The sequence below is a fragment of the Drosophila ananassae genome, chromosome 2L (genome assembly GCF_017639315.1).
Source record: "Drosophila ananassae strain 14024-0371.13 chromosome 2L, ASM1763931v2, whole genome shotgun sequence".
In the NCBI taxonomy this organism is placed as follows: domain Eukaryota; kingdom Metazoa; phylum Arthropoda; class Insecta; order Diptera; family Drosophilidae; genus Drosophila; species Drosophila ananassae.
This window is the reverse complement of record NC_057927.1, coordinates 21,110,149-21,122,727: the sequence shown is the minus strand read 5'-3', so window position 1 is coordinate 21,122,727 and position 12,579 is coordinate 21,110,149. Positions and strand designations below refer to the sequence as shown.

The 12,579-nt window shown below is 47.7% G+C and overlaps 4 protein-coding genes across 6 annotated transcripts; all 4 read left to right on the top strand.

The window, feature by feature from the left end:
* The first annotated feature begins 331 nt into the window (after window positions 1-331).
* LOC6498998 (triosephosphate isomerase) lies at window positions 332-1,898 on the top strand. 3 transcript variants are annotated; one of them, XM_001955504.4, is made up of 3 exons: window positions 332-645; window positions 808-1,386; window positions 1,448-1,898. In XM_001955504.4, exons 1-3 carry the CDS (start codon window positions 397-399, stop codon window positions 1,652-1,654), a joined length of 1,035 nt encoding a protein of 344 aa, XP_001955540.3. In that variant the 5' UTR covers window positions 332-396; the 3' UTR covers window positions 1,655-1,898. The 3 variants fall into 3 exon arrangements, with proteins under 3 accessions (XP_001955540.3, XP_014765870.2, XP_032311809.1); XM_014910384.3 differs by having other exon boundaries at window positions 360-666; XM_032455918.2 differs by having other exon boundaries at window positions 364-670.
* A 636-nt stretch (window positions 1,899-2,534) lies between these two features.
* Window positions 2,535-5,679, top strand: LOC6498999. Its single transcript, XM_001955503.4, has 3 exons — window positions 2,535-3,151; window positions 3,211-4,488; window positions 4,544-5,679. The coding sequence occupies exons 1-3, from the start codon at window positions 2,721-2,723 to the stop codon at window positions 5,592-5,594; spliced, it is 2,760 nt and encodes a 919-aa protein (XP_001955539.1). The 5' UTR covers window positions 2,535-2,720; the 3' UTR covers window positions 5,595-5,679.
* A 1,104-nt stretch (window positions 5,680-6,783) lies between these two features.
* LOC6499000 lies at window positions 6,784-10,530 on the top strand. Its single transcript, XM_001955502.4, has 4 exons — window positions 6,784-7,560; window positions 7,619-7,778; window positions 7,847-8,267; window positions 8,336-10,530. The coding sequence occupies exons 1-4, from the start codon at window positions 6,963-6,965 to the stop codon at window positions 10,421-10,423; spliced, it is 3,267 nt and encodes a 1,088-aa protein (XP_001955538.1). The 5' UTR covers window positions 6,784-6,962; the 3' UTR covers window positions 10,424-10,530.
* A 578-nt stretch (window positions 10,531-11,108) lies between these two features.
* On the top strand, window positions 11,109-12,095 carry LOC116656385. The gene is made up of 3 exons (XM_032455879.1): window positions 11,109-11,671; window positions 11,730-11,871; window positions 11,930-12,095. The coding sequence occupies exons 1-3, from the start codon at window positions 11,182-11,184 to the stop codon at window positions 12,093-12,095; spliced, it is 798 nt and encodes a 265-aa protein (XP_032311770.1). The 5' UTR covers window positions 11,109-11,181.
* Window positions 12,096-12,579: the final 484 nt, after the last annotated feature.

Here is a 12,579-nt window from a genome sequence, read left to right as displayed (position 1 = left end):
AAATATTTTTTAGATATCAACTTTTAGAGGATCCTCTATGTTTTTAAGACCCTATGTAAATGACCTATATAAATTTCAAGAAAAAAATTCTGCAGTCGAGATCGGGAATCAGGTAACCCCTTAGTGAGGGTATCAAGCGCTTTCGTTATTTAATACATTTCTGTGGGAGAGCATGCAGGCAATCATTTTTTTTTAAAAGCTCACTTAGCTTTCTGGAAGGGACGCCAAAACAGCTGATCTCCTCTTCGATAAAGCTCAGCTAAAACAGGTTTTAGAACTCACTTAATTTAAAAAATTCGGGTTCAAAAATGGTAGTTGGCTTCTTATATAATGTCACCCAACTGGATTCTAAAACTTGAAAAAATCGTCGAGGATTTGGCTCTCCGTCGGCTAGCCATGAAATCATTGCAAACTACATTGATTCACAAAGTCAACTTCGGGAGAGTCATAAGTATAACATTGCGGCAACCACTAAAGAACCAGTACCACTGGAGCACCACCATGGACATGAACCAGCCCACCGTTGGAGGGTTGACGGTGGATGTGGTGAAGGGGGTGGTGTCGCAAGCTTTTCTCGGCAAGTTCACAGCTGTTTTTCCAAAGCTTTTCAAGTGCCAGTGGAAGACTTATGAAGGTCAGAAGAAGGTTAGTACAGCAGACTTCGAGGTGGGTGTGTGCCGGAATCTCTAACAAAAAATTATTAAAAAGTTGACTAGGATTTATCTATCAAATTATAAAAATTATTTGTTTTACTCACTTGACCTGGCTACCAACTAACTCGTCAACCTCTTCACCTTTATCCGGCAGTTTTACGCCAATTTCAGTACCGACTGCAACGAGAGCAACATGAGCGGCCGCAAATTCTGTGTGGGAGGCAACTGGAAGATGAACGGCGACCAGAAGTCCATCGCCGACATCTGCAAGACCCTGAGCTCCGCTCCCTTGGACCCCAACACCGAGGTGGTCATCGGCTGCCCCGCCATCTACCTGATGTACGCCCGCAATCTGCTGCCCTGCGAGGTGGGTCTGGCCGGCCAGAACGCCTACAAGGTGGAGAAGGGTGCCTTCACCGGTGAGATCTCGCCCGCCATGTTGAAGGACATCGGAGCTGATTGGGTCATCCTGGGTCACTCGGAGCGTCGCGCCATCTTCAAGGAGTCCGATGAGCTGATCGCCGAGAAGGCCCAGCACGCCCTGGACCAGGGACTCAAGGTTATTGCCTGCATTGGCGAGACCCTGGAGGAGCGCGAGGCCGGCAAGACCAACGAGGTGGTGGCCCGCCAGATGTGCGCCTACGCCCAGAAGATCAAGGACTGGCAAAACGTGGTGGTGGCCTACGAGCCCGTCTGGGCCATTGGCACCGGCAAGACTGCCACTCCCGACCAGGTAATAACAAGAAGTCCCATTTTGAAAACTCAATTACAATCTCCACCACTTTCTTTTTCAGGCCCAAGAGGTTCACGCCTTCCTGCGCCAGTGGCTGAGCGACAACATCTCCAAGGACGTCTCCGCCAGCTTGCGCATCCAGTACGGTGGCTCGGTTACCGCCGCCAATGCCAAGGAGCTGGCCAAGAAGCCCGACATTGATGGTTTCCTGGTTGGAGGTGCTTCGCTGAAGCCCGAGTTTGTGGAGATCATCAATGCCAGACAGTAAACAAGAAGGCCAACGAACACCACCTGATGCTAGCGAACTGCCGCACAGCTAGGGAGTAGGACTCCAATCCAGGATTAAAAATGAAAAAAACCAAGGACTCCGACTCCTCGAAAACTGCATTACGCACACCTCGTTGTTGTCACACAAACACACCCTACACCTCTCACTCACCCCATATCGGAGTGTAGTTCTAAATCCCTAGTTACCTTGCGAGTAAAGCAAAATATTAATACCTGTTGTTAAACCTATAGTCTATTGTGTACTACATCTTAAATTATTCTGGCAATAAGTAAATGCTACTCATTACTCATATGAAAACAAAAACTTACAAAAAAAAATACGTGCAAGACTTTTGCTTTCTAGGTGGAATCTTGCCTGTTAGGTAAGGTATTTTTAGAGCAGGTGAAGGTGGTCGCTCGATGTTATATAGTCGTATATATGTCGACTATGTGGACCTTGAGCTTGTAGATTGCACAGTTCTTGATAAGAAATTGGTCAAAATATTTACCAGTTGCGAAACGCAGTGACCTTTTCCTATTTTGGATTAGGTTTACGTAAAGCTTGGATGTTATTGTTATAGAAATTGAATATTAAATAGAATCCCTATTAAATAGAATATCAAATAATGCCTTGTCTAATCTCTATATGGTATCTGAGATAAGGGCAAAGAAAGTCTACTTCGAAGTCTAATTCGCACTCTATCTGGGATCTGCGATAAGGGTAAAGAAAGTCTATTTCTGAGTCTATTTCGCACTATATAAACTTTCTATAGATTTCATCATTATCAGTTTTATGTAATAGCACATATTACTTAAATTGTCCATCCCTTCGCTATCAAGTAGTCTCTGAAATATATCTCAAATCTCCAAATACTTTTCCATCATTATTATTCATCCAACTTTAGTCACATTCGATTCATTATACACATCGGTTTTAGGTAGACCTCGGGTATACTATATTTTTAAAAAATTATTCTTGTTTTAGCCAAATCGTAGAAAGTAAAGTAAATTCCAGAATAGATACTAGACAATAAGAGTTTGTGGGGCAGGAATCAGAATTTGGCGCCATGAAGCAGACATACTTCTTCGACGCCATTCTGGTGACCTCCAGCTTGCCAATGCCCCGCCTCACAGCTACGAGTGTGACTGCGGGCGGAGGCCACATCTACTCCATCCGGGTGTTCGATGACTTCGAGGAGCTGCCCATGGAACGCCTGTTCGTGGAGGAGTTCCCTGCGTATCCTCTGGTCCAGTTCACGGCAAGTCCTTGCGAGCTGATCGGATCCCTGACCACCAAGGGTGTGTGTGTAAGCCTGAAACAGAACGACGAGCTGGTGGGCATGGGCAACTTCCAGGTAGGAGCTGGAATCCTGCGCCAGCTCACGGATCCGTCTTTCCTGGTCACGCAAAGCGTCATGGTGGATCTGATCAAGGACAAGAAGGTGGTGGGCGTGGTGGAGCTAATTATAAAGCTGTCCAGTTCAGATCCCGATATAAAGTAGGTTCTTAGCAGCTGAGAAACAACTAAACAATACTTGAATCCTTCATCCTTTTTAGTCACGGACTACTACCCTTTGGCTGCTATGATGTGTGCCGTCCAGTGGAAAAAACAATAAACAAAAAGGACATCATCTTTACTCTGGGACGATCGGAGAAGTGTGCTACCAATACTTGCATTACGGACGAGCGCCTGATGTCCCATGCAGGGGCACCTTTCCAGTGCCCACATGCCGCTGTCCAGGGCAAGGACACTGAGGGCGGGGGTGGTGGTGCTGGCCAAAGCTGTGGTTGCTTTGTGGCAGCAATGCAATTGCCCAAAGACGTGAAGACCGAGAAGAAGAGGGAGAAGGCCGCCCTGAAGAAACTGATCGACGAACTGAATCTGGAGCAAGTCAAAGTGCCCACTCCGCCATGTAGTCATGGACAGTCCCGCCAGTGGCACTGCAAATGCTCCCAGCCACCGGAGACCACCAGCACCGACACTTCCTCAGACCATGGACCTCTGTCCAAAAGAGCGGCCAGGAAGCGAAAGGCGTTGTCCTTGACGGCATCCCGGGAGTGGCAGAATCGCAAGAAGATTCTGGGAATGTGTCCAGCAACCCAGCCAGATTTGTTGGCCATACCCTACAAGCCGCCGACCCTCTGCCAGCTCTGTCAGTCCGACATTAGCTGGCTCCCCAAGGTCTCCGCCTGTCCCTATTGTGGCTACAAGACCTTTGAAGACATTCCGCCCAGCGAGGAAGAGTACGATCTTACTGCCACGGCCCAGCAGCTGCTGAGGGACTGCCTGCGAAAGGAGCAATGCAAGTACAGTTCCTCCGAGGAGGACGCGGACGAGCTGCCGTCCGTTAGGAAACTGGGCAACCAGGAAGATCCCAATCTGCCGAAATCGTGTGGCTGCATGGGTGGGAAGCCATGCACCCGATGCCGCATCCGTAAGCTCTGCGACAATTTTTTCAAAGACGGCGAGTGCGCCCAAGCCCAGGCTCAGACCCTGGTCTCAGGTGTTCAGGGCGAAGCTTCTCCGGTGACCAAAGTTGAGATGGTACCGAAGAAAACTGCCTCGTCGACCTCACAGCGTCGGAAGCAACTTATTACCATCTTCACGGAAATGCGAAACATGTACAGCAGAAAGAAGGGTGCCTCCGAGGAAGACGCTCTGGCGGAAAAACAGAAAAAGGATTGCGATGCCGCATGCCACAACACCAAGTCAGCCAAGGCTCGCAGGAAAGCCAGGAGGTCCTTGGCAAAGGCCCTCAAGGAAATCGACCAAGCCTATCCCAAGCCACCCAAGACGAATATCAGGAAAAAGAAACCTCGCCCCCGTTCCAAATAGTAGGTTTAAACTGCTAATCACTTCTAAGAATAAGTTTCTTATTATCCTCCCTAGTTACACCTTTCTGAAGCCCAAGCCTCGTGCTCCTAATCCCCGGATAGGTCATGTAGACTGCATCACGGATAGCAAATATACGGGCTACTGCAAAGTCCCCTGCCACATGGGATGGATGTGGACCAAGTGCGAAATGGCTCGCTACAAGTCCTGGCGGCCCGGTGCTATTGCCAAGCCCATCCGCCAGATGATGGCTTACTTCCTCAAGGACTATCCCGTGGACAGCTTGTGCCTATCACGCTATCACTATCATCGCCGCAAGTGCGAGCCCAAGGACCCGGAGGAGGAGCTCATTCAGCATCCCACTCTCCACATTAGCCGCAAAGGCGATGAGTACATCATTACGTTGCGTCCTCTAAAGGATCCCAAGTCGTTGGCCGTTTGTGCTAATCCTTATGCCAATATGAAGCCAGTGGTGTTCCGGATTACCAAGGACCCGATGGCAGCGGCCCTGAGGGAGATGAGAGTGGCGCTGCAGGAGAAGGGATTCGCCCCATGCAGCTGTGGACGACCGGTTGCTTGCTGCTTTTGTCGCTCTCATGTCGACAAGAAGCGGATACAGTACGAAGTGGAGAAGCTGTGCCACCAACGGGGATGGGAGGATAACTCCGATACATTCGTCTACTCCCCCAACAGTGACGACGATGAGAGTGAAAACGAGTACGAGTTTGGGGTTACTCCGCCGGCTGGCGTTATCAAGCCCGAGCGTATTCGCAAGCCAGACATAGCCCACGCCGAAACCCAGTACATGGAGACCGACTGGGCCATGCCCAATATGTTCCCGCATCCGGCCAGCATGCTCGTCCAGTACGGAGCGTGTACCATGGGCGAGCGCAAGAAGTTCTTCCCCTGGCTGTACGGGAAGGGCAACATCCATGCCCCGCCCAAGAAGCCCAAGATGAGAAATAAGCCAAAGAAGAAGGAAAGAATACCTCTGGGAGGTCACAGAGCTAAAGGTGGTTTTGTAGACCCCGAATACTTCAACAACCTCACGCCTCTGAACAGGCCCTGGCACAAATCGAACTATCCAAGTAGTGTAAAAATGTACTGAAGATACTATCTTTGATCCAACTTTTCAATATCTGCACAAACCGCTGGCCTGGCGCTTCGTTTTAAAATATAATTTTAAAAGCGTTTGATTTTTATTTTGGAAAGCGGTTTGGTCTACAATTTTGTGCATAATCCTTTACTTTCACTTTTACTTCCAGGTTAAATAACCTCGTTAAAACCATGAGGCAGTTCCAATGATCCTTTCAGAGTCCTATTTCATCCGATCATGTTTGGCCAAAGTTGGTCCTTGGGTGGCCAAAATGAGTATTTTTGAGACACTGTTTAGTACATATTTGGGCCAATTCGTATCGGATTGCAAAAAGGAATACCATTTACAAATCAGGGTATTAATTACCGTCGTTCTGCATCAAAATATATCTCCAATCGCGAAATAAAATTTTTGCTTGATTTTTGGCCAAAATCATGATGTTACCCCTTTGAAAAATTTCGAAAATGGGGTCTGATTTCAGGTGGTGAGGTTTTGATTGAAAATTATAGTGCTCGAAGGTCCGAGATCGGGAAGGTAAAAAATTCGCCGATAGGACAATTATCAAGAAAGTTATGGCATTTTTCCTGACAGAAATCGATGGTGCGGCCACGTTGGCCAAGTTAAGATGATTGGGTGGCTAAAATGGAAACTTTTGAGACTCTATTTTATTATTTAGGCCAATTCGCAACGGAAGTGAAAAAGGAATACCGTTTACAAATCAGGGAACCAAGTACCGTCGATCTGCATTCAAATATAGTCCCCATCGCGAAATAAAATTTTGACTTGATTTTTTGCCAAAGTCATGATGTTACCCCTTGAAAATTTTAGGTGGTCAGGTTTTGATTGAAAATGATAGTTCACGAAGATCCAAGATCGGTAATGCATAACATTCGCCGATCCGACCAGTATTAGCCAAGATATGGCTAATTCCCTGTAATTATTAGTGGCTAAATGGGATTGACCATGGATTTTTTTTTAAATCTTTTGAAAAATGGGTAAATCTGTATAAACGGTGTAATAATTTGTCATGTTAATAATGCATATTTTTAATGGTGAGAAGTTTTCACGAGAATGTTAATCCTGGGAACCAAGTGTCTGAAATGTTTTTAATAATTATTATAATTAATAGAGCTACGAAAAGGAAAATTCAGAAACCAAGAATGCTATGAGTCTAAATTTCAACTAACTCCAAGAACTTCCTTTCCAGTTTCCCCATTCTCTATTGAAAGTTCAGGTCGATCGCTTCAGGCCCAGGCTCCGTATAAATTAGTTTCCATTTATGTGAATTTTTGTGGCATTGCTCGTGCAAAGATTTTTAAAATTATTTGTGCAAGGAAATTTTTTATACTCGTGGACGATATCGAATAATTGGCAGCAAGGATGGCTAGCAAGACGGCAGGCAAGACAGCCGATAAGACGGCAGAAACCAAGCCTGCGGAGGAGGAGCAGCCACCGGTGGAAAAGAAGCCTCCACCAAAGCCAGTAGATGAGCAGCCAGAGATAAACTGGGACTCCTACTGGAAGAACAATGGCATGATGAGCACCAAAATGACCAAGACTAAGGATGAGTACATGACCTGCTCGGTTAAGAAGAACAAGGCCGAGCAGGAGAAGCTCCCAAAGAAACCCATCTGCTGCTCAGGCTGTCCTGTGAAGGATCGGGACAACGTCTACACCCCAAAGTGTCCATCGAAGGGCCAAAAGGGCAAGGCCAACAAGCCCTATATGAACTGCTTTGCCTGCAATATGATCTGCCAAAAATTGGACATGCCCGGCTGGGAGTTCGAGTGCCGCGATCAACTACAGATCCGAGTGACTGTCTGCAAGGGATGCAAAATCGTTTTGGACGCGAGTCGCATCAACGTGAACTGCCTGCCCCAGGAGAAGTCGGCAACATTCAGCAAGGAGCCAGAGTGCCTGCTAAGGCAACTTAGGGAGGGCATAAGCTTGGGACTTGTCTACATGAGGAAGGAAATAGGTAAGACTTTACTCTCCTAGACAAGCCCTCGGATTCACCCAGATAACCTCCCTTTTAGGTCGAGGCTGTTACTTCGTACCCGATGCTGTGATATACCGCATGACCCACAACCTTTCGGAAACTGTCCACGACGGGGAGGTGGAACTCACCTGCAAGGGTTGCACCGTCGGCATCTGCCGTGTCCGCTTCTCCTTAACGATGAAGTGCCAGTCCTTAGAGTAAGTACGCTCCATGTGGGCCTGAACCTCCAGCTGCCTGAATGCGATCGCTCCTGAACTTACAATAGAGTTGCGGAACATGGATGGCCGGAACGGTTGGCGGGCGGCCAAGACCGGGGCAATACCTCCCCCCAGATGACAAGCAGGAGCAGTGGCTGGCCTCGGCGCACGGAGAGAAGTCGCTCGTGGACCTCCTCGGAAGTCATCGATCTGCGGGATTGTGGTAGCACTTGCAAGGGTAGGCCACCGAGAAATACCTATTCCTGGCCATCCTCTGATATCGCGGATATCCGGCAATGCGGTGGCGCGATGTTGCAGACGCAGGAAAGGGCGTGCAGTCCCTCCTTCAGCTCCTCCAGCCTCAACGAAGAAACACTTTGCGGATCATGCCCCAAAAATATTGATACCAACGTGGACCCGGAGGATTTGGACTTTATGGAGCAGAAAACATCTGCACAGTCGTGTAATCCCGACTTCTGCGCTGCCCAGGTATCTTATATATACACACTACTGAAGATCGAAGATTTTTTTCAGCATATGAACCATTAACTTTTTAGGCTGAAGATGGAAGGCTCGTCGACATGGCAGGTCCCTTTCCCGTCCGCAAGTGCCCGAAGGACGACGGTTTCTGCTTAACTATTGACTCTCCGCTAGGGCCATCGGCCCAGTTCTCCGCCCAATTGCAATCTCCGATGGGAGAAGGAACCACCAACCGGATGGCACCGAAGATGTCGTCGCCAATCCTCAAGCAAATGCACATAAGCGACATCAGAGCCTGTATTCTCTGCGGCGAGGATGTCTCTTGGATGCCTAAGATAGCCGCGTGTCCCTACTGCGGGTACAAGCCGGTGCCAGACTTCAAAGAGAAACCCTACGACGAGGAGGCCACGGCTGAGAAAATTCTTTTCGACCATTTGGACAATCAGGAGGATTTCGATATGGGCTCTGTGGAAGGATGTCCCGCGGGGAAAGTTAATGTGGAGAACGATCGTACCTCGGAAGCTTTTGAGGCGGTGGTGCGGGACTATCAGTTACTTAAAAGAAGCATTCGGGAATCCTCCAGGATGAAAACATGTCAGCCTGCAGTTGAAAAACCAACGAGGCCAGATCCAGTTGAAGAACATAAACCGCAGAACCTGGCCAAAGTCTTCGCCGAGCTCAAGGACCTATTTAAAGCGAAGACAGCTGAAGAGGCAAAGAACCAGAAGATCCAGGACATATGCAATGATGCCTGCCACTTGGCCAGGTTGCGCGTCAAAAAGTCAAGGAGTCAACGCAACGCGGATCGGAAAAAAGCTGGAGAGGTGGCTGGGGCGGAAGAGGACCCCTGCACTGACCCCAAACCTCTAAAGAAGCGAAAGTATAAGACCAAGCGACCCTACAAATCCCGCTACTACTCCATGTACAAGCCCAGGGAGCGACCCCCGAGACCCACCAGCGTCCCCGAAGACATACAGGTGCCGGGCCACATGGGCTGGCTGTGGACTGCCCATCCGCTGGCCTCCCAGCCAGGCTGGCGACCAGGAGCCATTAGGCGCTCTATACGCGATCTGATGAGCTACTTCCTGGCCGACTACCCGATAGACAGCATTCCCGTGTCCAAGTACATGTCGTATTACAAGAACAAAAAGCCCCCAAAGACTTCGTCGGCAAAGAAGGAAGAAGATATGACGCAAGTGCCCACGTTGCATATCGAGAAAAAGAACGACATCTTCACCATCACCCTGAGACCCTTGAAGGATGCTGCGACCTTGGCGAAGTCGGCCAATCCGTATGTCAACATGAAACCCGTCCAGTTCCGGATCGTGAAGAATCCTTTTATAAAGGAGCTGCGTGATCTGAAGCGCTGCCTCAAGGGCATTGGCTTCAGCAGTTGCACCTGCCACAAGCCGGTGATGCAGTGCTACTGCCGGAGTTTCGTGGACAAGAAACGTCTGATCTACTGTTTGCGGAAGGAGTGCGAGCAGCGTAAGATGGACTCCTGCGAGGATGAACTGGTGCTGTCGGAGACCTCGGACAGCGAGGCGGAGTTCGAGTTCGGGGTCACTCCTCCCGCTGGGCTGATGCATCCGGAGCGGTTGAAGAGCTCCCACGTTAAAAGCGTGGAGACCCAGTACGACGAAGCCGACTGGGCCCAGCCGAGCAGCTTCCCCCACCCGGCGACTCCTCTGGCCCAGTACTGCGCCTGCGTGATGGGCGACCGACAAAAGACCTTCAATTGGATCTACGGCAAAGGAGTCATAGACCCTCCACAAAAGCCTCCCAAGATGAGGAACCCTCCCAAGGACAAGAAGAAGAAGCCTCGTCAGGCTGGTGGCTTCGATCCGCAGATAGAAGAATTTTTACCTCATGAACTCTCACGTTACGACGGAAGCCAATCGGTGCCAGTGAAAAGAAACTATTTAGCTCCATTGCCGAGTTACAAGCCACCGGATTATTCTTCCGACTCGGAGCTTCCGCTGAGCGGCAGCCACATGAAGCTACTGGATCGAGCTGCCTATCCGCCGTCAGCTCCCCAGCGCCGGGAGCCCTGGGCTAGGGAGTTGGAGAAGATGCTCGAGCGGAAGAAGATCAAGCGCAGGACCAGGAGGCTGGTCCGCTTCGACAACACCCTGGTGCCACACTCCTCAGACGTTCAGTTGTAGTCTATCATTACACTGGATTAAAGCCAAGTCCATCCGTCAGCCATCCATGTCCCGAAAAATAGGTATTTGTGTAAAATTTCTAGTTTTAATAAAACGAGAAATTTGTATGTTTGGTTTTTGATTTTTTGAAGGTAAGAAGGTGACATTTCATGGTCAATAGATAGCTTTAAGAAATTACACCACCCAACTCTGATTTGTTTATCTAACCTTAACACTTTAGCGCACTTACAACTTCCAAGACATTATTGCTCAATCCAATTTTTGTTTATCTAACCTTTGGTACATTATCAACGGCATATGATTATATAAGGAGAGACAATATGCAAATTTTCCAGTCCACAGTCGTCCACAAATGTCTTTCTAATAAGTTGAGTTTGCATTGCATTCCCAGCACCTCAGTTTTTTTTTAGTTTTTCGTTCCGAACTGTTGGGTATGCTCTCCCAGAAGCTCCATCAATGTTGATTTAAACTTGTTGAATCACTTCTTTCAGTTGGCATGTTTTGCTTTCCTTGTCCTTTCCTTGCAAAATCTCTTATCGTTATCGTTATTCAATCAATCGTTGCCCATTTCCCTAAGCAAATCCCAGAAAATCGCACCATACGAAGCGTTAAAGTCGAGCCTCCGTCTTACGCTTTTAGTTTCTGGGTTTTCTGGCTAAATGAATATCATGGGTTGGTTGCCGGAGCGTGGGCCATGTAGTTCCCTGACTTTTTCGGGCCGAGCTCAGTCGCCTCCTAGCCGGCAACGAGGCCACAACATGTGGTTGGTGCGGATCTTACACTTTGCCCTATTTCTGCTAATGGGTTACCATGGAGAAAGTGTTGATGGGCGATCAGATATTATAATCTCGAGTTATGGAGACTTTTATGGAAATGCAACTGGAACGCGATGGTTTAGATTTCGCGACTTTGAGCCCCGACATCTGGAGATGGAGATTCCGGAAATCGAGAATCCCGAAGGTGATCGTGAAGGAAGGGGCTTCCACTTCCATGCCAGTGGCGAGGATGTCAGCGTGGAAATGGAGTTTATTGTACCGTTTGCCAAAATTCCGGTCAAGAGGAGCATGAAATTGGCCAGGGATGCAGTGCAGAGTATTTTAAACCTGAGAACTGGAGCAATCCTCAATACAGCAGTTGTGGTGGCAGCTGGAGCAGTAATAGCCGCGGTGGTGCGCCTAGTTTTGGCGCCTCTGGTGATTACCAGTATAGGTAATGGATATGCCTACAAATCGGACTCGGAAAGGGGTAGTAAGTAACCAGGCACAGGGCTAATATAAAGCAAAAGTATATATGACCTCTTCCTCAGTGCGTCGTCTCACCGATGTAGTGGAATCCCAGCTGGAGGAACACAACATCGATATGTCCGTGTGCATCCAGCGATGGCTCTGCAACTATCTCCACAAGAACCTATCTGTCGGATATACCAGGGTTCTTAACGTGCTAACTAAGTAAATAAGTATATTTACTTATTTATAAGTACTAAGAAAATTTAAATATTACTTCCAGTGCCCCTTGGCTGCATCCATATGTGAATGGAACCGCCGTTTTCCATGCCATTGAAAGTTCCCAAAGCAGTCGAAGTTGCAGTCAGACATATCATCAATGTCGTTGGGAGAATCGCTGGACATCGATCGGTGGCATATCCCCAGTAATGAAATTCTTCAATGGATAAAGACTAAATCTTATAAAATATAATGTTATTGTTACTATTTAATTTATTTATCATTAGCTGTAAAGAATTTATAAATCAATAAAATCATAAAGAAAACAACCTTGTCAAGATTCTTTATTTTCAAGAGCAACTGTGAAGTTTTCCCTGCAAACTTTTGTTTTCTTATGCAATGGAAATGCCGGTAAATTGGTTTAATTTTCTCCAAATTAGTAAAGGTAGTCATAATACCTATCTTCCGCTTTCATCTGGCCCGATACTTCCCTCAGCTAATCGTTTTCGCACCTTCGAGCTGCTTATGTCACACTTCCCCTACTTTGTTGCATTTTGTAGCAAGAGACAAGAGTGGGAACTAGAGTCAAATATTAAAATTATTGCAGCCAAAAGGCAACCAAGCGGCAATACACTAGAAAAAATATTATAAAATGTATTTATTTCATTTAATAACAATTTTAAATATTCTCAAAGAGGTTCCTAAAACATTTAG

Coding starts and splice junctions, on each gene's coding strand:
- LOC6499000 (XM_001955502.4), top strand. CDS start 6,963: ATGGCTAGCAAGACGGCAGGCAAGACAGCCGATAAGACGGCAGAAACC. Junction 7,561..7,618: donor CTACATGAGGAAGGAAATAG/GTAAGACTTTAC, acceptor CCTCCCTTTTAG/GTCGAGGCTGTTACTTCGTA. Junction 8,268..8,335: donor CCGACTTCTGCGCTGCCCAG/GTATCTTATATA, acceptor TTAACTTTTTAG/GCTGAAGATGGAAGGCTCGT.
- LOC6498998 (XM_014910384.3), top strand. CDS start 397: ATGAAATCATTGCAAACTACATTGATTCACAAAGTCAACTTCGGGAGA. Junction 667..807: donor TTAGTACAGCAGACTTCGAG/GTGGGTGTGTGC, acceptor TTTATCCGGCAG/TTTTACGCCAATTTCAGTAC. Junction 1,387..1,447: donor AGACTGCCACTCCCGACCAG/GTAATAACAAGA, acceptor TTTCTTTTTCAG/GCCCAAGAGGTTCACGCCTT.
- LOC6498999 (XM_001955503.4), top strand. CDS start 2,721: ATGAAGCAGACATACTTCTTCGACGCCATTCTGGTGACCTCCAGCTTG. Junction 3,152..3,210: donor AGTTCAGATCCCGATATAAA/GTAGGTTCTTAG, acceptor CATCCTTTTTAG/TCACGGACTACTACCCTTTG. Junction 4,489..4,543: donor CCTCGCCCCCGTTCCAAATA/GTAGGTTTAAAC, acceptor TATCCTCCCTAG/TTACACCTTTCTGAAGCCCA.
- LOC116656385 (XM_032455879.1), top strand. CDS start 11,182: ATGTGGTTGGTGCGGATCTTACACTTTGCCCTATTTCTGCTAATGGGT. Junction 11,672..11,729: donor ATCGGACTCGGAAAGGGGTA/GTAAGTAACCAG, acceptor CCTCTTCCTCAG/TGCGTCGTCTCACCGATGTA. Junction 11,872..11,929: donor GTTCTTAACGTGCTAACTAA/GTAAATAAGTAT, acceptor TATTACTTCCAG/TGCCCCTTGGCTGCATCCAT.